This window comes from Magnolia sinica, chromosome 8 (assembly GCF_029962835.1).
Source record: "Magnolia sinica isolate HGM2019 chromosome 8, MsV1, whole genome shotgun sequence".
Lineage (NCBI taxonomy): Eukaryota > Viridiplantae > Streptophyta > Magnoliopsida > Magnoliales > Magnoliaceae > Magnolia > Magnolia sinica.
Genome location: NC_080580.1, coordinates 18,277,720 through 18,298,909, shown reverse-complemented (window position 1 = coordinate 18,298,909; position 21,190 = coordinate 18,277,720). Strand labels below are relative to the sequence as shown.

At 38.9% G+C, this 21,190-nt stretch overlaps 1 protein-coding gene across 1 annotated transcript; it reads right to left on the bottom strand.

Annotated features, from left to right (window-relative positions):
* Positions 1–12,308: 12,308 nt before the first annotated feature.
* LOC131253884 (dirigent protein 25-like) lies at positions 12,309–13,666 on the bottom strand. Its single transcript, XM_058255006.1, has one exon. The coding sequence runs from the start codon at positions 13,630–13,632 to the stop codon at positions 12,700–12,702; it is 933 nt and encodes a 310-aa protein (XP_058110989.1). The 5' UTR covers positions 13,633–13,666; the 3' UTR covers positions 12,309–12,699.
* Between the last annotated feature and the right edge of the window lie 7,524 nt (positions 13,667–21,190).

Here is a 21,190-nt window from a genome sequence, read left to right as displayed (position 1 = left end):
CTTGAAAAAGCGAGTTTCCTTCTCTCGCATGCCTTTTCACCCTCCGAATGATGCGCAAGAGAAGAGAAACATGAAATTCTTCCGCTGGAATGTTAAGTGGGCCCCACCAAGATGTTAAAGATAAATCCATGTTGTCCATACATTTTTGAAAATAAATTTATGGTATGAACCCAAAACTGAGGTAGATCAAAATATCAAGTGGGCCACACCATAAGAAGCAACGGTGATAATAATTCTTACCGTTGAAAATTTTTTAGGGCCCACCGTGATTTATATTTGCCATCCAACTTATTCATAAATGTACATAGATCTGAATGAAGAGAAAACACAAATATCAGCTCCATCCAAAACTTCTTTGGCCCCCATGAATTTTTAATGGTAAGGGTTTAATCCCCACTGTGTAGCCCACATCTATCTTGGATCTGCCATATTTTGGGGCTAGTAGCTTAAAATAATGAAAAAGATGGATGAATGGTTTGGATAAGACCATAGAAAACATCACGGTGGCCACTCAAAGCTCCTGCCTGTTGCCCGAGACGGGCAAGACACAACATGCATCCCTCACCTCCCTAATGGGCGCGATTAGCTACCGGCGGGTTTACTAAGGACATGGATTTCCTGCGAAAGGCTTTCACAGGAACTTCCTACACTGGGAACCTATGTGGGGCCCACCACAATGTTTTTGATTAATCCGCAATGTTCATCCTCTTTTTGAGATGATTTTAGGACAAGAGGCCAAAAATGATCTGAATCCAAGACTCGAGTGGACCAAAGTAAAAGAAAAGGAGGGCAAGGAAATTCCTACCGTTGAAACCTTCCTAAGGTCGATAGTGATGCTTACATGCCATCCATACTGTTCATAACGTCATTCCTATTGGGATGAACTGAAAATAAAAATACTAGCCTGATTCAAAACTTCTGTGGCCCCACGAATATTTCAATTGTGGGCGTTCAATTCTCCCTTTTTGGCCCATTTGAGTCTTGGATCCGGATCATTTTTGGTCTTTATTTTAAAATGAGCTCACAAAACGAATGGATGATGGATTTATCAAAAACATCATGGTGGACCCTACATAGGTTACCAGCGCAGGAAGTTTATGCGAAAGCCTTCCGCAGGAAATCTGCATCCGTTAAGTAACCACACTCCCTAATGAAGTGACGTCACCAAGTTCTATGGGCCACACCATGATGTATGTTTTGTATCTACACCGCCCATCCATCTAGAGAGATCATATTAGGGCATGATCCAAAGAATAAGTCAGATCTAAAGATCTAGAGGACCCCATCACAGAAAATAGTGGGGAGAGTGACGCCCACTGTTAAAAAGTTCTAAGGGTCACAAAAGTTTTTTATCAAGCTAATATTTGTGTTTTCCCTTCTTTCATGTCTGCGTTAACACATGAACAGATTGGAAAGATTATGATGGACCTTTTGAAGGTTTCAACGGTGGGCGTCACTCTCATCACTCTTTTCTATGGTGTGGTCCACCCCAGCCTTGGAACTACCTCGTTCTATGGACCATATTCTAAAATGATCTCTCCAAATGTATGGATGATGGGGATACAACACATACATCATGGTGGGGCCCACGGAACTTGGTGACATCACTTCAGTAGCGAGTCTGGCTACACAACCTCTATCAGTATCCAATCCGCGTCAGCTACTCAACCTCCATCAATATTCAATCTGCATCAGCTACTCAACCACCGTCAATATCCAATCCACGTCCACTAATGACGCACACAATTTACTAAGTTTGCTTGAAATCTTGGTGGGGCCTACCATGATGTTTATGAGAAATCTATCCCGTCCATCTATTTTTTGAGCTCATTTTAGCACTTGAGACCAAAAGTGAGCGGCATACACTACTCAATTGAGTCATACCGAAGGAAAAGGGGTAGGGAAATTCCCACCGTTGAAACCTCCTTGGGGTCGACAGTGATCTTTACATGCCATGTATACCATTCATAACGTCATTCCTACTAGGATTAGCTGAGAACACAAATATTATCATGATTCAAAACTTCTGTGACCTACGAATATTTCAACTGTGTAAGTTCAATCTTCACTTTTTTAGCCCACTTGAGTATTGGATTCGGCTCGTTTTTGCATCCATGTCCTAAAATGATCTCATAAAATGGATGGACGGATTGGATTTCTAAAAAATATCACGGTGGGTCCCACTTAGGTTTCTAGCGCAGGAACTCCATGTGAAAGGCTTTCGCATAAAATCCATAGCGCGGTTTTTTCAAACACGGATTTCCTGTGAAAGCTTTTCGCGCGTTGGAAACCTAGGTTGGACCCACCATGATGTTTTTGAGAAATCTACCTTGTCCATCCGTTTTTCCTTATCATTTGAGGGCATTATCCCAAAACTGAGGCAAATCTAAATCTGAAGTGGACCACACCATAGGAAGCAGCAGCGATAATGATTCTCACCGTTAAATTTTTTAGGGCCCATCGTGATATTTATTTGACATCCAACCTATACATTAGATCATACAGACCTGGATGATGAAAAAAACAAATTCAGCTTGATCGAAAATTTTGGTAGCCCCAGCAAGTTTTTGATGGTGAGAGTTCAATCAACACTATGTGGCCCACTTGAGATTTTGATCTACCTCAATTTTGGGTTCATACAATAAATTTATTTTTAAAAATGTATGGACGGCGTGGATTTATCACTAACATCTTGGTGGGACCCACTTAGCATCCCAGTGGAAGAATTTCATGTTTTTCTTCTCTCGCGCATCCTTCGAAGGGTGAAGAGGCACGCGATAGAAGGAAACTCGCTTTTTCAAGCTCGCGCTATAAGCGCCTTCATCCAGACTGTCAGCCTTATCCCACGGTTGATATGAAGGTTTGCACGTAATGACGTGCGAACCGGTGCATAGCTGAGCGTTCCTATATATATATATATATATATATATATATATCTATGGGATAATGCCTCTAACCCATATAAAGTTATATGACAACTCAAAGGCATCATCTCCATATCCATGCAAGTGGTCATATTATTCAGAATACAAACTCTGCATAGGTCATAATTAAACTATACTAACAAAGACACTATCTCACATATCATTAATACTTATCTTCTTCAAACTAGATCAATACGCTTATCCTTGAATATTGTGTAATCATCATTATTTGTGGCTAATATGGATATTGAGCTATATATGAGCCTAGGAATATATGCAACTCTTGGATACATCTTCCCATACTCATACCTTGGTATCCTGCTCGTATCTATAATTCAATGATGTTGCTGACAAATGTCTTCAACCTGTCAAGGAGGGTTTGAAGACATCGAACTAGCTTCAATGTCATTAAAGCTAGTTCGATGACATCGAAGCCAATCGATGTCATCGAATTTATTTCAAATTTTCACCCCTGTTGGTTGGACATATTTTGTCATTTTTCAATGACATCGAAGCTAGTTCGATGTCATCGAAGGTTTTATGTAGATTTTCTACGGAAACGTGGATTTTGTGATTTTTATTTCCTATTTCATTTTGACTTCTTTCTAAAACTATATAATGGGTTGTATACGGACTGGGAGGGTATTCTAAGAGGTTCTAAGTATTTCTAAAAGGGTGTTAGGATTTCTAAAAGAGTTCTAGGGTTTCAAGAGGTGGAAAGAATGTGAGGTTTGAGGATTGCTCAAGTCAAGTAAGTTCTCCATCTTTGTAATATGTGCTTTCATAGTGGAATATCTGTTGTTTTGTGCCATGGTTTTTTCCCATAAGGATTTTCTACGTTAAATATTTGTGTTCTTTTGTGTCTGCTTGGTACTCTTAGATTCTTATCCTAGATCCATATCTGTGTGATTCCGTATACCAAATCCCAACAAGTGGTATTAGAGAAATCGTTGGGGCACAGATCTGAATCTGAAGGATTAATAATAATGGGAAACGTCAAGTTTAATATTGAGAAGTACTCAGGAAAAAATAATTTTGAGTTATGGAAGGTTAAGATGATTAGCCTAAAGTGAGATAAAAGCTCTTGAAGAGCGGAAATCGACTATGAAAGATGAAGAATAGGAAGTCCTTGATAATAATGTTTTAGTCTTCATTCGTTTATGTCTCACGGATAAGGTTCTCTATAATGTTTTGAGGGAGAAAACTGCGACAAGTTTGTGAGCGAAGTTAGAGAACATCTATGTGAAAAAGTCTTTTGAAAATTGCCTACACCTGAAGCTACAGTGTTATACCTTCAAGATGGCAAAGGGTGGAGATCTGGAAGCCCACATTAGCAACCTTAATAAATTGATAAGTAAATTGTTAGATATGAAGGAAGCGATCAAAAATGAGGAACAGACATGTATATTGTTAAATTCTCTTCCTGCATTTTATGAGTTATTCAAGGATACGATGTGCATCGCAAATAAAATCCTAAGTGTCAACACCGTTATCTCAACCATTCAAGGGAAGGCCATGAGAAAGCTAAACAGCGACATGGGGACATCTTTTTATGTACTAATTACGAGGGGTAGAGATTCTAAACAAGGTACGAGATCTTCTAGACCTAGATCCAAATCCAAGGGTAAGGGCAAAGGAAAATTAAAGTGCTGGAACTGTAAGATGTCTGGACACATGAAGAAAGATTGTAAAAATCTTAAAGCGAAGAAAGAAAATTCAGCAGCTTTTTCCAAGGAGGCCAATGTTGTCACATTCGGTTAAGAGACAAGTGGTGGTGATGTTCTGTCTATTTTCATGATGGTCACTTACATGATAAAGATGAGTAGATACTTGACACAGGAACATCATATCACATGACTCCTCATCAGAGTTGGTTCGCCAGTTACAAGTAATGCGATGGTGGACATCTTTTTATGGGCAATGACAATGCCTGTAATGTTGTGGTTATTGGTACTATGAGCATCAAGATGTTTAATGGGACAGAGCGTACCTTGACTGATGTCAGGCACATTCCTGATATGAAAAAAAGTTTGATTTCTCTCGGTGCACTCGAGGCTATGGGGTGCAAGTTCACCGGTGTTAATGGTGTCCTTAAAGTTTCAAAGGGGGCACTCGTGGTTATGAGAGCACAAAGGCATGAAAATCTTTACAGGTTAATTGGAAGCACTTCAGCAGGTGGAGCAGCAGCAGCTATTGCAGATACCACGTCCCTATATATGTGGCATGCTCTTTTGGGCCACATAAGTGAGCGGAGCATGAAGGTACTATTTGATCATTGTTTGATTTCAGCATTTAAAAATTCTGATTTAGATATATGCGAGTATTGTATATATGAGAAACAATCTAGATTATCTTTTAAAAGTGAAAAACATGTAAGGGAGTGCTTGATTATGTGCACTCTAACGTATGAGGGCCATCGTCAGAAGTTTTCATTGGGGGTTCATCATAGTTTGTTTCATTCATCGACGACTACTTCAGGAAAGTTTGGGTTTACTTCACGAAATGTAAATTCGAAGTTTTCGCCATATTCAAACAATGGAAGGCAATGGTGGAAAAATAGTCAAGGTGAAAAATAAAGGTTTTAAAAACTGACAATGGTGAAGAAACTTCTGCTAAGTTTAATGAATATTGCAAGGATGGAGGGATCATTAGGCACAACACAGTGCACTACATGCTCAAACAAAATGGTGTGGCTGAACGAATGAATCGGACTCTCTTAGAAAGGGCCCGATGCATGTTAAGTAATGTTGTGTTAGGCAAGAACTTTTGGACTGAGGTCGTCAACACGGCATGCTATTTGGTGAACCGGTACGCATCCAGATGTTTGATGGGACAGAGCGTACCCTGACTGAGGTGAGGCATGTTCCTGATATGAAGAAAAGTCTGATTTCTCTCGATGCATTTGAGGCTATAGGGTGCAAGTTCATTGGTCTTAATGGTGTCCTTAAAGTATCTAAAGGGGCACCTGTAATCATGAAGGCACAGTGACTTGATAACATTTATAGGTTGATCAAGAGCACTTCAATACGTGGAGTTGCAGTGGCTTTAGCAGATTCCACCTCTACATGTTAAGTGGGCAGGGCATGAAGGTTAAGACGCGCAAATAAAGATACGGAGCAGGTGGAGCAGCCACCTGTAAGAAGAATCATATCACATAATCACAGGTTATAGGTAGGGGTGCACATTGAACCGGTAGAACCGTGGAACAGGACTGGAACCTACCAAACGGTCCGGTTTGGTCCGGTTCTAAAGTGCACCGGTTCCGGTTCCGGTTCTAAAAATCAAAGAACCAGTTACATCGGTTCGGTTCTCGGTTTGGGGGTATGTAGAACCGAACCAAACCGTGAACCGATCCGTAGAACCAAACTGTGGATCCGATCCATAGAAGCGAACCAAGAACCCTTTGATTGTTTCCATATTTGACTCATGATTTATGGTTTATAATGCACCATTTAATTATTTTCATAAATGTATTTTTGCACACCTTATACAATATCTAAACCATTCATCAAATGGACCACAACATGGATGGACATGGGCTAGATAATAAAATTAAACATGCAATTGGGCTGGATTATAAAAAGCCCAGAACCGTGGAACCGAACCGGTTTTAACGGTTCGGTTCAGGTTTGGTTCTAAGGTGCTAATGGTCCGGTTCCGGTTCCCAATATCCTAGAACCGTTAGGAACGGTTCGGTTCCGGTTTCACCCCAGAACCGGACCAAACCGACCCGTGTGCACCCCTAGTTACAGGTGAGGTACATGGACGACTCCAATCTCGCATATGCTCTCATTATAGACGATGGGGGATCCATCTACTATTCAGATGGCTCTAGGTGAGCTTGGTGCTGAGAAGTAGAAGGTGATTATGGACGATGTGATGGACTCGTTGTATCAAATCGACACATGAGAGCTGATGGAGCTTTCAGTAGACTGAAAAGTGATTGGATGCAAGTGGATCTTCAAAAGGATACACCATAGATACAGAGCGAGGTTGGTAGCGAAGAGTCATGCTCAAAGAGAAGGGATCGACTTCTCAAAGATATTCGCACCGACAGTATAGCAAGTATCTATTAGTTCGTATTGGCGCTGGTTACCCAATGCGATCTCGAGCTGGAACGAATGGATGTGGAGACTGTACTTCTGCACATGAAATTGGAAGAGCTGTTCTTTATGAAGCAACCAGAGCAATTTGAGGTTTAAAGGGGCAGAGAACAAGTTTTCATGAAGTCATTGTACGACCTGTCGCCTAGGCAATGGTATAAACTTTTGATTCTTCATGGTGAGTCAGAAATTTTCTAGGAGTAAAAACGATCAATGTGTCTATCGCAAGACACTGGGTGATGGCACGTTCATCATCCTGGAATTATATGTTGATGACATGTAGTTCGCTAATCATAACGTGTCTGAAATCAACAACTAAAGACTCGGTTAAGAGGGACATTCGAGAAGAAAGATCAGGGGGCTGCAAAAATGGTTCTCGGCATTGATATTCATAGAGACTAGAAGAGGAGCAGGCTTTGGTTAGTAGAATACCTTGAGCAGGTATTGATCAAGTATGCGATGGACCAGGCAAAGCTAGTGAGCGTTCCCTACTCAGCTCACTTCAAGCTTTCCTCAAGACAATGTCCCAAAATAGATGAGGAAAAGTAGGATATGTATCATGAGCCTTATTCAAATGCGATTGGCAGTGCATGCTATGGTCTGTATTAGACCAGTTATTTCACAACCAATCGGTGTTGTGAGCAAATACCTCGGCAAGCAACATTGGGAGGCGGTGAGATAGTTACTTTGATACATTCGAGGTACAGAAAACTACGTCTTAACTTTTGAGAAGACATGAGCAAAGTTGGTTGGGTGTGTGGATTCAGTTTACACGTAGGTAGTGTGGATTCTAGATAATCGACTTCAGGTTACTCGTTTGTACTAGCGGGTAGAGCAAGTAATTGGATGTTGAAGCTTCAGTCTGTGGTGGGTCTTTCCACGACCAAAGCAGAGTATATGACAGTGACAGAAGCGTTTAAGGAAGATGTTTGGTTGAGAGGCATAATAAATCAGTTGGGACTTCAATAGGAAGCTGTGCCGGTTAATTGTGATAGCGATAACGCTATCAATTTGGCTAAAAATTCTATTTATCACTCACGTACAAAACACATTGATGTTCGTCACCACTTTATTTGACAGGTGCTTGAAGAAGGAGGTGTAACTTTGGAGAATATTTATATCAGTGCGAATCCAGCAAACATGCTCACCAAGGTCGTTCCTACAAATAAGTTCAAGTTCTATGCAACTTCTCTGGGCTTGGCAATGCATAAAAGGAAGATGGAGTATGCATGAAAAGCATTAATTGAAGCTATGATATGATGTAGAGATAAGAAAAGATGTCAAGAAGCTACATGTTTGAAGATTGAAGACATGATAGAGATTGTTGTTAACAAATATCTTAAATCTAAGGAAATTCTACTATCCCAAGAAAGTTTGGCTAAAATTCCAATAATAATGTATTATGGAACTTTCAAAAAATTCGACCAGTCGAAGGATAGGTTCGACTAGTCGAAGTGCCCTTTGTCTAGCCCGAGCTCTGGTTCAACTAGTCGGAGGTTACGCAGATTGTGCGTGGACTGCGTAAATTTAAGGCGAATTCCGGACTATTCCAAGTCAATGCAAAAGTAGGGTTTCCTAATCTATAAATAGGAGTTCTTATGGCCATTCTAAAACATGTTAAGGCTTCTTAAAGTATTCCAAAGTGTTTCTAGAAGGGGTTCTAGGGTTTTAAATGGTGTAGCAAGTGTGAGATTTAAGTTTGTTCAAATCGAGTAAGTCCTTTCTCTTTGTAATTTATGCTTTCATAGTGGATTTCTGTCGCTTTTTGCCATGATTTTTTCTCGAAAGGGTTTTTCACCTTCAATCTTTGTATTCTCTTGTGTTTGCTTGGTGCTCTTGGATTGCTATCCTAGATCCATCTCTGTGTGATTCCGCAGCCTAATCCTTAACATGAACGCCTGCACAATGACCAAGAGTCTCATCCAATAAATTCACAAGTGAATGTCCGCACAATGACCCAATGTTATCATGTAAATTCACATGTAAACGTCTACAGAATTACCTGAAATCAAAGTGACATAAATTGGAGTCATTCAATAAATTTTAAAAGTCTCACGATTGCATGATTAGACAAACCTTTATTACTTCGATTTACAAAGCAACCAATTATGAAAACCTTTTACACTTAGTGCCCTTTTGAATCACCATACAATAAACAATAAAATAATCATTGAAAACACATGTACATACATGAACACAAAATAAAAGGATCATCACTCATACCACTTAAGGCACCAAAACATGTCATTTATCGACACAAAATAAGGGCTCATCACCCATACTACTTAGGGAATCAAATATGTTACAGAGTTGCGATAAAATCATAAGACATCATAATATTAAATCCATAAATAATATAGGTCAACTAAGTTTCAATGTATAGTCTAATGAAGTGTATTCTCAACAAAACAATACAATGCTCCCATTAATAGTTTTCCAGGCACGTCCTCCACATGGATCGTGTCTTAAATCGAGTCCTTCACATGGGTGACCATACCACAACATTCCAAGGTAAATAGATCAGATCATAATCATTAATATATAAATTATTAATCTTTATCATAATTCGTATAAGACTTCCCATCATATAAGAAAACAATGCGCATAGATAATGTTAGAGAATAATTTGAATTAAGGTAAATTCTAAATCATAAATCAAAACACGTTAAGGTTTAAATAACATGTAGAAGTATACTAAACATGTGATCTAGTCACATTATATAAGGAGTAAACTAAGAATGATAAATTTGACTAAATTATAACTATTCCATGAATTTCGGCGGAAAACTTAAAGGAACGTTATCACCTCTTAAGTTTGATCACCTGGTAATGTTGTTAAAATCATTTGTACATACCATAGGATCAAGTTCTACCACAAATTATAAAATTTGAATGGTTAGATCGAAGTATTACACACTTTGTTTGGTCAGGATCAAAACTAGCAGAACTAGGGTTTTAACTATAGGATAAATCTAGATTAAAAATTTTGGGATTTTGATTCCCACACCACAATAGTTAAAATAAAAACCTAATTAAGATTGAAATTAAAGATATCTAGGATCACGGACTTACCTTCTCTCTTCGAACCTGACTCAAATTGCGATTCAGTGTCAATTCTCCTTATCTCGATTCTAAACCGATCTTTTTTTAAACTTGTCAAATCTACAACCTTTCTCGATTCCTTTCTTTTTTTTTCCACTTTTCACACTTTCTTTTTTCTTTTCAACTACACCAACGATTATTGCCGGTTCAGCTCGACCTGACAACAGATGATGCAAGACTAAAATAGGTTACGATGCGCTTGAAGAATCAAGTGAGAACCCTGTGGATGATATGTCTTACATGAGCGCATCAAAGCTCTTAGAACTTAACCAATAGATAGATTTATTTTTATGATTTAATGATACTTTTGGTATTTAAAAGAATTGTTTAATTTTGTAATAAGTCCCCAGCTAAGTGGATAAGTTTAATTAATATTATGATAATGGGAACTTTTGTTTAAAAAGTTTAGTTTATTTTATTCTGTGTGATGTATACCATTCGAATGTTAAATCTAGATTTAAAAAAATGATGTGTTATGAAAAAGCATTCGTTTATCATGTAGTTAACACCCTCAAATCCAAAATCCAAATACCAATACTTGGGTGCCAAGTCTTGAGGCGTTACAAGTTGTTATTAGAGCTCTAAGAGATTTATCCATTAATAATTTCATTCAACTTATTCCAAGCAATTGAAACTAGAGAAAACTGTTCAAATCCACAAAAAATCATTAATTAGGTCTCTAGTTTCACGCCCAAATACAATTTTCTCTCTAAATGGAAGGAATAGTCAAAATATCCTTAGAAAACAAGATCAAAACAAAAAAATAAAATAAAATAAAATAAAATGTCTTTTTCTTTGCAAATTTTCAACAATTTTCAAAATGGGTAATACAACTTAACATTGTTATGTAACGATGATATTGAAATTTTACAAAGAAGGTATTTTCAAAATATCACAATGTTGAGTACGTCGATGTAGTGCCATATATTGTGAAATATCGCATGATAGCAAGAATTTTGACAACTTTAGATGTGTTTTGTATCATTGAGGTGTGATATAGGTAGTATTGGCTGGTGGTATTAGTGTTTAAATCATTGCCTTGAAAGCCTCTTATAATTTGTCCAAATCATCTATCACGTGGCCCTCATTTTATATATTTCCTATAAATCTCAAGAATCACTTTGCATGAGTGATCCTAACTATCATATCAAAGGCCAAAAATTTCTACAATCCGATCCATCTGATCAATGACAGAAAAGATAGTCAATCCACATCAAAAATACATTTAGGCAAGACTTTAACCTGCCACCAAATGCCCACACGTGTAGCAGTCAAAGATGACTTCTTGCACATATGTTAGGCTCTGAACGTAGCAATTGGTAGCTAGCTGGAAGGAAGAAGGAGAGATTCCTGTCTTGATGGTGGGCAAGATTTCATTCCGCAATTAAGAGATCCTTGTTGGAAAACATATATCTAGGGCTGATGATTCAAGAGAATCGCACATCTCTAACAATTCTCTCTCTCTCTCTCTCTCTCTCTCTCTCTCTCTCTCTCTCAAGAAATGTCTTTTCTTTGTGCATTAACGTGGGTAGGCTGACCTTAGTTCGTCATTACGTGGGCCATCCATCTTGGCCAGAGTTACTAGAGAAATGGAATTTTTACCGTTCTTTCGTAAAACCAAAAGGCTAATGTAATACGTCGCCCGATTTTGAGATCGCTTTCACTACATTAGTATTGACGTGATCGGATATCAGATACAACCAATACCGACATAATCAGCCATCATGTAGACCCACCTTTGATTCAATGATTGTTGTTAGTCGACAACAAAACGACCCCCCGCCGTACGTTGAAATTGCGATTCTAGTTTATTTTGGACACTTGACTCCCATGTTAATTAGTTTTGCACCATTTCAAAAATGAAACATACCATAGTTTTAAGGAAATCCAGGTCGTCCAAATCTCTGAAATATTTGTTGGAGCATAAACCAAAAATTCACTGACAAGAGAAGATTTCTTGATCTGATTTTTTCCGTTGTACTATTTTACTATTAAACATCCATTTTATAGCCATTATGTGGATGGCTAAGGTTAATTGATCAGTGTGCTTTCAGAGATTTTGTTTCCTGATTCTACATTTAGCATTTCCTATTTTTTAGTTGAGATGGATTGGGCTTGAGAGAAGTTGAATCAATCAATCCAAAAGTAAATGAAGAAGACCATAACCAAACTTCTTAGATTCATAAAGCAAACCCAACTTCTCTTTTGATCTTAATCTCTATTATATATAGAGATTTGAACTTGGGAATACAATTAAAAACATTTTGTACTGAGAAATGCTTGGAGATCCACGCCAATCGTATGCAAGATCCAGCCCATTAATCAGGTGGACCCACATTGCACATTCACCAGCCCAAAATCCACGCTGTCGAGCTCTCATCAAGTGGGCCACGCATGTATGTTATGTGTAGATCATAGGGTAATTTTCAGTCCATACAATGTGTGTTCCCCACCCGACGAGTGGACGGGCCTGATTTTTGGGCCAAGGTATGTTTTCAGTGGACGGACCCAATGAATTTCCTGGATCTCACAGACGTGGGCCGCGAACATCTAAGCATTTCTCAAGCCCATTAGTAAGAGAGGTAGACAGTGAAGTGTAGGAGCGTTTCAACTCCATCAGTTGTGTGCTGATCCACCTGATGAATGGTTTGAGCGGTTGCATATCCCTTGGCATTCACGTACTTCCCTGTCCCACCCATGATAGCCAATTGAGATTCCGACGACATGGTGCGGTGGACACCGAAGAAGCTGAGAGTGTCGATGTAGTGGCCACTCTCGAACATGACCGTAAACGCCATGGTCTGACTCGTTCCGTCCTCTGAGCTAGCCACATAGAACCCCTGAGCCTTCCCGACCACGACGGACCCCAGCTCATGTCCTTCAGTCAGCTCATCGTCAATCACTGTCATCGTCCCGAATAAGAGGCTCTGGAGGGTGGTCCCTGCCGGCAGCTGGCCCCCGTTGACGAACGGAAGCCCGTTGCTGCCGGCGATGTTGTTTCCATTGTTTTGAATCACCGTCGTCGTTGTCTGACCGCCAAGGCCGGTGAGGAAGGGAATGTTATTGTTGTTTATTACGGCATTATTGCTGTTAGTGAGTGGAACACCACCATTGATTGGGAGGACCGCGCCATTGGGTTTGGCAAAGGCGAGCTGGCCGTTGATTGCTGAGTTAGACACAATCCCAGTCACTGCTCTAGCGGTCGGATTCGTCCCGCCGATAATGTCGTGCATGAAGAAGGATAATGTGTGGTGGGGATCAGCATCAGCCACTGTGGCACTACTGGTGGTGGGCCCACCCACACCTGGTTGTGTCAACACCGGCGAAGTAATGCTGGATTGAGTGGGGACAACGACAGGTGGCGCAATTGCATTGGACACCACAGGGGAGACCACTGGGCCACCTGTAGGTGGGACCTCCTCATCGAGGATTCGGGCCGAGTTGGTAAAGGTGATGGAGATAGCTAGCAATAATAGGTAGAATGCTGCCTTGAGATGGGCCATTTGATAATGATGTGAGAAGAAGAAGGAATGGAGAAAGCTTCTTTGGGGTGTTGATGGAGTGTTTGCAGATGTTGGGTCTGTATATATAAAGATCAGGAGACCCCAAGGTGGCCCACTTAGCAAAATAGAAGTGGGGTTGGATGGATGAGATGGAGTTGTTATATGTTGTTTGGTTGAGCACACCTAATCCTCATGCAATACCAACCGCAACTTCTTACAATCCTATATAAATAATATAGAGAAAAGATCCTATTTTAGAGTTGTTGATGCCTCGAATGAATGAGATCAGGCCATTCATCTGGTGTGGGCCTTGTGTTTGAGGCATATGTTGACTGGACAATCCTAACCATCCAAATTGAGGACTTCCGAGGATATCAAATGGATGGTTAATAGATGTCGAACGTCCAAATAGAAAGTATGTCCTCCAACTAAACGGTTAGGATCACCCAATCGGTTACGATCCATGCAAGTATAGGCCCACCAGATGCATTAACATCTTAAGCTGCACCTAATTCATTTGTTATTCGCTAATGAGTAAGACTAGCGAGAAATGCGTCAGTGCTCTCACAGCACTATTAAGTTATAGTGATCCTACTTGTATTTGATACTCAGACAGTCTAATCGATTGATCTAGACTGTCCATTAGGTCTAACACACATTTCACGGGCCACCATGAAAATATAACACTGACCAAACAATCATAACCACCTGATTACTGGTCTTTAGTATGGACGGTCAAGATCATATACACAAAAATGGGTCCAATCGCAGATTGCTTTTGATTATCAAGAACAACTTCTTAACCATCCGATTTCCGGTTTGGAAAAAGGAAGGCTACAAAAAGGACCGAATCAAGGAGATTAGTGTGATTTTAGCGCAGTAAACCGGCCAAAAAAAAAAGAGTGTGTTATAGACTTAATGGACGGTTCAGATCAATCAATTGAATGGATAGTTATAAGCTAGCTGCTTTATAACTTTATATTGCTCTGAGAGCAGTGGAACATTTACTGAAAATGATGAGGTTTTAATCTTTAGTGCGGATCGTCTATGCTGAAGGCACAGGAAAATTCTGTGCTGTCACTTCTCATCCGTCCATGTCATTGCCATAGCCATTGCCAATGATACCAATCGACAAAACACACCATTTTCTCTCAAAACTTTTAACACGTGAAACTTCTTTAAACTCGCCATAATTAATGTAATGTGTTAGACCCATACCCTCTATTAATTTTTATAGATCATTCTAGAGCATGAGCCAATAAAATGAGGCACAACTAAAGCTCAAGTGGATCACACCACAAAAAGTAGTAGGAATTGAATGCCTACCATTGAAACTTTCCTAAGGTCCACCGTGAGGCTTGTTTGTCATCTAACCTTTTCATCGGATCACATAGACCTGAGTGGGGGAAAAAATAATAATAAATAAATAAATAAATATCAGCTTGATTAGAGCCTTTTGTGACCCCAAAAAGCTTTCAACGGTGCATGTTCAATTCTTACTGTGGCGTTATTGAGCCTTAGATCTGTCTTTTGTGTGTGATGCCCTAAAATGATATGAAAAATTGGATGGATGGGGTGGATCTTGACACATACGCTAGGATGGGACCCACAGAATGAGGATATGACACATGGATCATGATGGGACCGAGGGAAGATCCACATGTCAGCACTTTCGGTTTTCTCTCTCCTCGGAATGTGCTACACCGCACATCAATCAACGGAATTTCCACAGGTGTGAAATTTACGTGAGCATCCGTTTTTTCGAATCATTTTAAAAAATGATATGAGCCCAAAAACAAAATGGATTCAAAAATTTCTCCTATGTTAATTTTAACTTAAGATTCCTTTAAATCTTATATTTAAGAAATCATTCTTCCTAATTAATAGCTAATGGTAAAATAACATTTTTACCATTTCATTCTCATTCATCTTCTCAAGTTGGAATATAGGTTTTAAGTTGTGATTTCAACCTGTGGATACCCGTTGCACACGACCCGACTCGATCTGGATTAGTCTACGCCAAACTCGGGTCAAGCATGCTAGACTTGGTATTGAGTCAAGTCGAGTTCGGGTCAGGCCTATTTAAAAATCGAATTGAGTCAGATCAACCCCAACTTGATCTGACTTGACTCAATGCCCACCTCTAATCATGATCCATATGGTTTATCCACGCCCACCATCTATTTTGATAGATCATTTTAGGGCATTTGCCCATAATGGAGGCATACTGAAGGCTCTAGTGGACCACACCACATTAAGCGATAGGGATTCAAATCTTACAATTGAAAACATCCTAAGGTCCATCATGATGTTTACTTACAATCCAACCTCTTCGTAAGGTCACACATACATGTATGAAGGGAAACATTAATATCAACTTGATTCAAATTTTTTATGGCCCCAAGAAGGTTTCAATAGTGGGACCCACGTGATAGTCGAGAGAAATCCGCCCCATCCGTCAATTTTTCCGGACAATGTTAGGGTGTGGTCTCAAAAGGAGGCAAATCCAAAACTCAAGTGGGTTGTAAGACAGTAAAATTTAGGTAAGGAAATGCCTACCATTGATGCCTCCCTAGGGTCCACTATGATGTTTATATGCCATCTATACCATTCATAAATTCATTCCTACCAGGATGACCTACTAGGATGATCTTTAAAAAAAATATAACCTGATGCAAAACTTGTGTGCCCCACTAGTGTTTCAATAGTAGAAGTTCATTCTTAGTTGTTTCCTATCATGAAACACACTTGAATTTTGGATCTACCTCATCTTTTGCCTCATGTACTTACATGTTTTGAAAAAAAATGGATGAATGGTGTAGATTTCTCATAGACATCAAGGTGGCCCCACTTAGTCCTGCAATGGCTTTTACATATACTCCACCTTAGTTTCCAACACCTGCACAACTGAATCTGCTCCTATCGCAACCGCAGTGCCAACGAAGGGGTCGGTCACATGGGATGGGATCCACCATGCTTTGTTTTTGAAAATTCAAGTGAGTAGTTGCATGACCTACTCTTAGGCGTAGGTGTTAAAAGTGAGTCTCATCTGTTATTGATTATTTTTGTGGAATCTAATGAGTGGAGTGGATTTCTTATAATTGTTACGGTAAACCCTCAAAAAAAATCAACTTTGGAAATCTCTCCCTACTGTTTCCTTTGGTGTGGCCCATCCTAATCATAGGTCAGCCTGTTTCTTTAGCCTTGGGTCTAACGTGGGATTACACAACTACGGTCAGAGTGAATTTCATATATGCATTAAGGTGGGCTTGATTGTGCCTCCAATTTTTTTTTTCCTGTTTTTAAGAAGACAAAAGTTAGAATTTTTTTCCTTTTTTAAGAAGACAAAAGTTAGATTTCTTCCTGAGGAGGCCAGCACATATGCCACACCTAAATCTCAGTGGCAGAAGAGGACACTACCAATTTTTTATAGGGCCCACCATGATCTGTATATAAAATCCACTCTGACCATTAGTTGTGTAATCTGATATTAGGCTCATGCCAAAAAAAAAAACAAAAAAACCAGGCTGGTCTCTTATTCAGATGGGCCACACCGAAGGAAACTGTTGGGATAATGTTGATTTTTTATAGGGCCCATCATAAAGATTATAAGAAATCCACTCCAACCATTAGATTTCATAATAACATTTACGCTTAGGGCCCAAGAATCAGGACAATCCATGAATCAAGTGTGTTACACAGAGGGAAACAGTTTGGAGGGTGGTAATCATCGTGTACATTATTTTCAATCATATGGTCCACCTTTATTATAGATAGGGATCCTTTTTAATTACTATGCTTAAAATTAGGTCACACGACTAATGATGGGATTGGATTTTCAAATACAGAAGTTAAGGCTGACATAGCTTTTGATTTTTCCAAGTTTAATACCTCCATGCATCAGGAAGAGACGGGCTTCGATTACATAAAAATCTCTTGTAAAGGGTAAATCTGACTTTTCATCTTGCATACGTCGGCCTATAAGAATGTTTTCAGAAATATGGATGGTTAAAGCATGTTATAGGAATACTGTATGCTTCGGGAAATTTTCGGGTAAAAGCACCTTCAAAATTCAAGTAGACCGCACCACAAGAAATAATAATAATCGATTCCTACAGTTGAAAACATCTTGAAGCCAAATAAGGTATTTTTACCCCTCATCCAGGTCCTTGTGACCTTATGAAAAGGTTAGATGGTAAATAAACCTCACGGTTGGCCCTAGAAAGGGTTCAACAACATAAGTTTATTCAATCCCGACCACTTTCTGTTGTGTGGTCCACTTGAGCTTAGGATGTGCCTTATTTTTTAACTCATGCTCTAGACTGGTTTGGAAAATTTGGTGGATGGTGTCAATCTAAAAAAATAAATCATAGACTCCAGGGACGTTCCACGCGCTAAAAGTTGTGTTGTGTAGTGAGCAATCAATTGGCGTGTTTTTTTAAGTGTATGAATATATGTACGTCGATGAAGATGAGGAAGGATTGAAATGTTTGGAGTGGATATACAATATTGAATGGTTTTCTTTTAGTCATTCATTTGTTTCTATCGAGTGAAGATTGCCTGTTGTTGGGATTTATCTTGCCCACCTTTTAATGACGACAATCCAATTGATGAACATTCTGAAATTGCGTAGATTGTTTACCAAGGCATGCGGAAGCTTAGCGAAGCTTAGAATTACTGTTAATTCTTATAGGGGGGTGAAATACGACCACTTAAAAAATTATAAATAATAAAAATAATTAACACTTAAGGCTTTCAAGCCCAATAAGTCCAATTGTGTAGACTACAAATGATACAATAAGTTGAACCACTAGTCTAAATGCGAGATAAATATCTTGTGTATGCGTGTGCAATCAATTAGGTGTCTAGCATATAATCCATTCACACGCATTCATATAATTCAACCAATTAAACTCGTAAGCATAAATAGAAATGTGCACAAATCACAATCGCAAACACAGACATATAGTGGTTCGGCTACTTGCCTACTCCACTCTCAACGGATGCACTCTCCTCTAGTGTACAGATTTCACTATCTCAGAGTTTTCAATAGGTTCACCCCTAACCTTTACAAGCGTACACTCTAGCCAGAGGCCTACACAAAATCTTGCAAATGTGCACTCCCATCGAAGGCCGACACAAGGACTTAACAAACATGCACTCCTATCGAAAGCATACACAGAGACTTACACATATACACTCCCATCGGAGGCCTACACAAGGATTTGATTTAGTTTGGGTCACAAACTCTACACTCAATCCTATACAAGAAAATAGTATACAATAGACTCTAAAATTGATAAGCCCTGATGTAGCATCTTGCCTGAGATGCATCTTTACTTATTGAATTTGTTTCTCTTTTGCTCCCCCAATATTTGAAGTCGGTCTTCTTTCACTTCCTTAAATCGGCTACCTTACACTTGATGCTCCAATGAGGCTACCAATGTAATGGGAGGATGGTGGAATCCCCTACAACTAATGGATAGTTGATTTTTAAATGAGGACGATTCACCTACATAAATACTCTAAAGGTTGATAGACATGAGGATTTACTTATGGAATTGATGTTTAAGCACTATAGAATGCTTAATATCATGTTCTTCTTGTATGAAGCTTTCAAATGCTCATTAGAGTGAAGAATCACTAAAAATAAAACATAAATCTCTTTGTGATGGGGCCTAAGAGATTTGATAAAGTTTGGGAAACACTAGAGTCTCTAAAACACCAAAACCCATCCACATTGCAAAAATCTGATTTCTGAATTTAAAAAAAAAAAAAAAAATTAAAAAAAAAAAGCTCCAACAAATCTACAATGGCTAGCTTCGATCAATCAAACTTAATTTTATAAAAATGCAAAAAACTTGTTGGACACTTGTGCGCATTTTCGATCGATTGAGATTTTTACGAAAATAAGACAAAAAGCTTACTGGACGTTTTCGGCCATCTTCAATCGATCGAGCGAATAGCCTTCGATCGATCGAGATTGACCCATCTCTCAACCATGAAGGTTCAATCAATTCATCAATAATCAATCGAACTTATGCATATTAGTTTTCTTTCTTTTGCACATGAACTAGCCGGCACAAACCTAATAAATAAGATTTTCCTAAATGGGTATAGGGTTAATATTACCAAGGCACCTCATGATTTACCTGTTGTCTTTGACCTTGATTCTTCAAGTCTTGAAGTCTTCAGTTCTTCAAAGTCTTTCTATGAAGGCTCAACCGACTCAAGACAGCCTAGCCCATATCGTTAACAAAACGGAGGCACTAACATATTCAAATCACCATATGTGTGCGGGGCGCATTGACCATTTTCTTAGGGTCAAGTACCATCCATGAGTGAAGAAGCTTAGCCTTGGCAAATGCCAATTTGGATTGTGGATAGATGAAAAAAGAGAGGCATGTAGTACAAGGGAATTGTTGTTGTTCTGGCATTCTTCATTTGTTATTCATATTTACACTCAGCTGATCACAGCCAAATCAAACAATCCAAAAGATACCATGTGATAGTCATGCCACACATGGTGTATATAAACTTCAAAATAAGTTAAAGATATTCACTTGTAGGAACATTAAATGCATTAGTTCTATCAAAAAATCAAAAGTCTCATAAAAGCAACTCTCTCTACAAGCATTAATTGGTAGAATCCTACCAAAAGCAACCTCCGTTAATACAAGAGCCCAATGACGTGAGGACTTCAACAATATTTCCTAAATAAGAGTCCTAACATGAGACTCTAATAAGCTTTCTTATATGTGACCGAAATAATAAGAGGCATACATGATCTCTTATACACATGGCATGATACAACGGGCTACACTTATGTGGAGAATCAACGTTTTTTGCATTTTGATGCACAATCAAAGACCTCACACACAATCAATCAGCCTACATAGCAGAATGATATCTATCATAGTTTTAGTTTAGATATTCCACTTCTATCCAGCCATGCCACAACAAGTCTGGAATACACAATTTAGCTTAGATCTATTATTGTTCAGTGTCATTGCTATAGTATGCTTTAGGAGTAGATTAAATATCTACAACCTCTGTTGTCGCATCCCGTTGATCACTGATTCCATACTTAATAAATCACACTAGTCGCATCTTATAAACTGCACACCACAATTGTTTTGTCCATACAGGCAGTCATGGATAATTTTTCTTTATTTTATCATCTTAAGTTTAATTTTACTCATTGATTATACTGATCTTACATGCAAATCAACAAAATCGGCGATTAACCTTTATTTTTAATCTTATTCGTCCATAATTGCATTACTAAGAAACCCGAGACCCACAATCACTGGTGAAAGAAAAGACATTAATACAAGGTAAAAAGATCTGATTAAATGACTAATCCTCCCTTCCAAATCGTCTAATCGCTATAACATTGGTGGCTGAATAGTCAAATCAACCTCTCAGGTCTAATCCTAATCCGGCTAGTTTGGTGCCTAAGGTGCAAGTGTTGAATCAAATTTGAGTCAAGTACAACTTTTTAATGTTCGACACTAATCTTAATCACGCACATTTGACCAAATATGAGTCATTCATT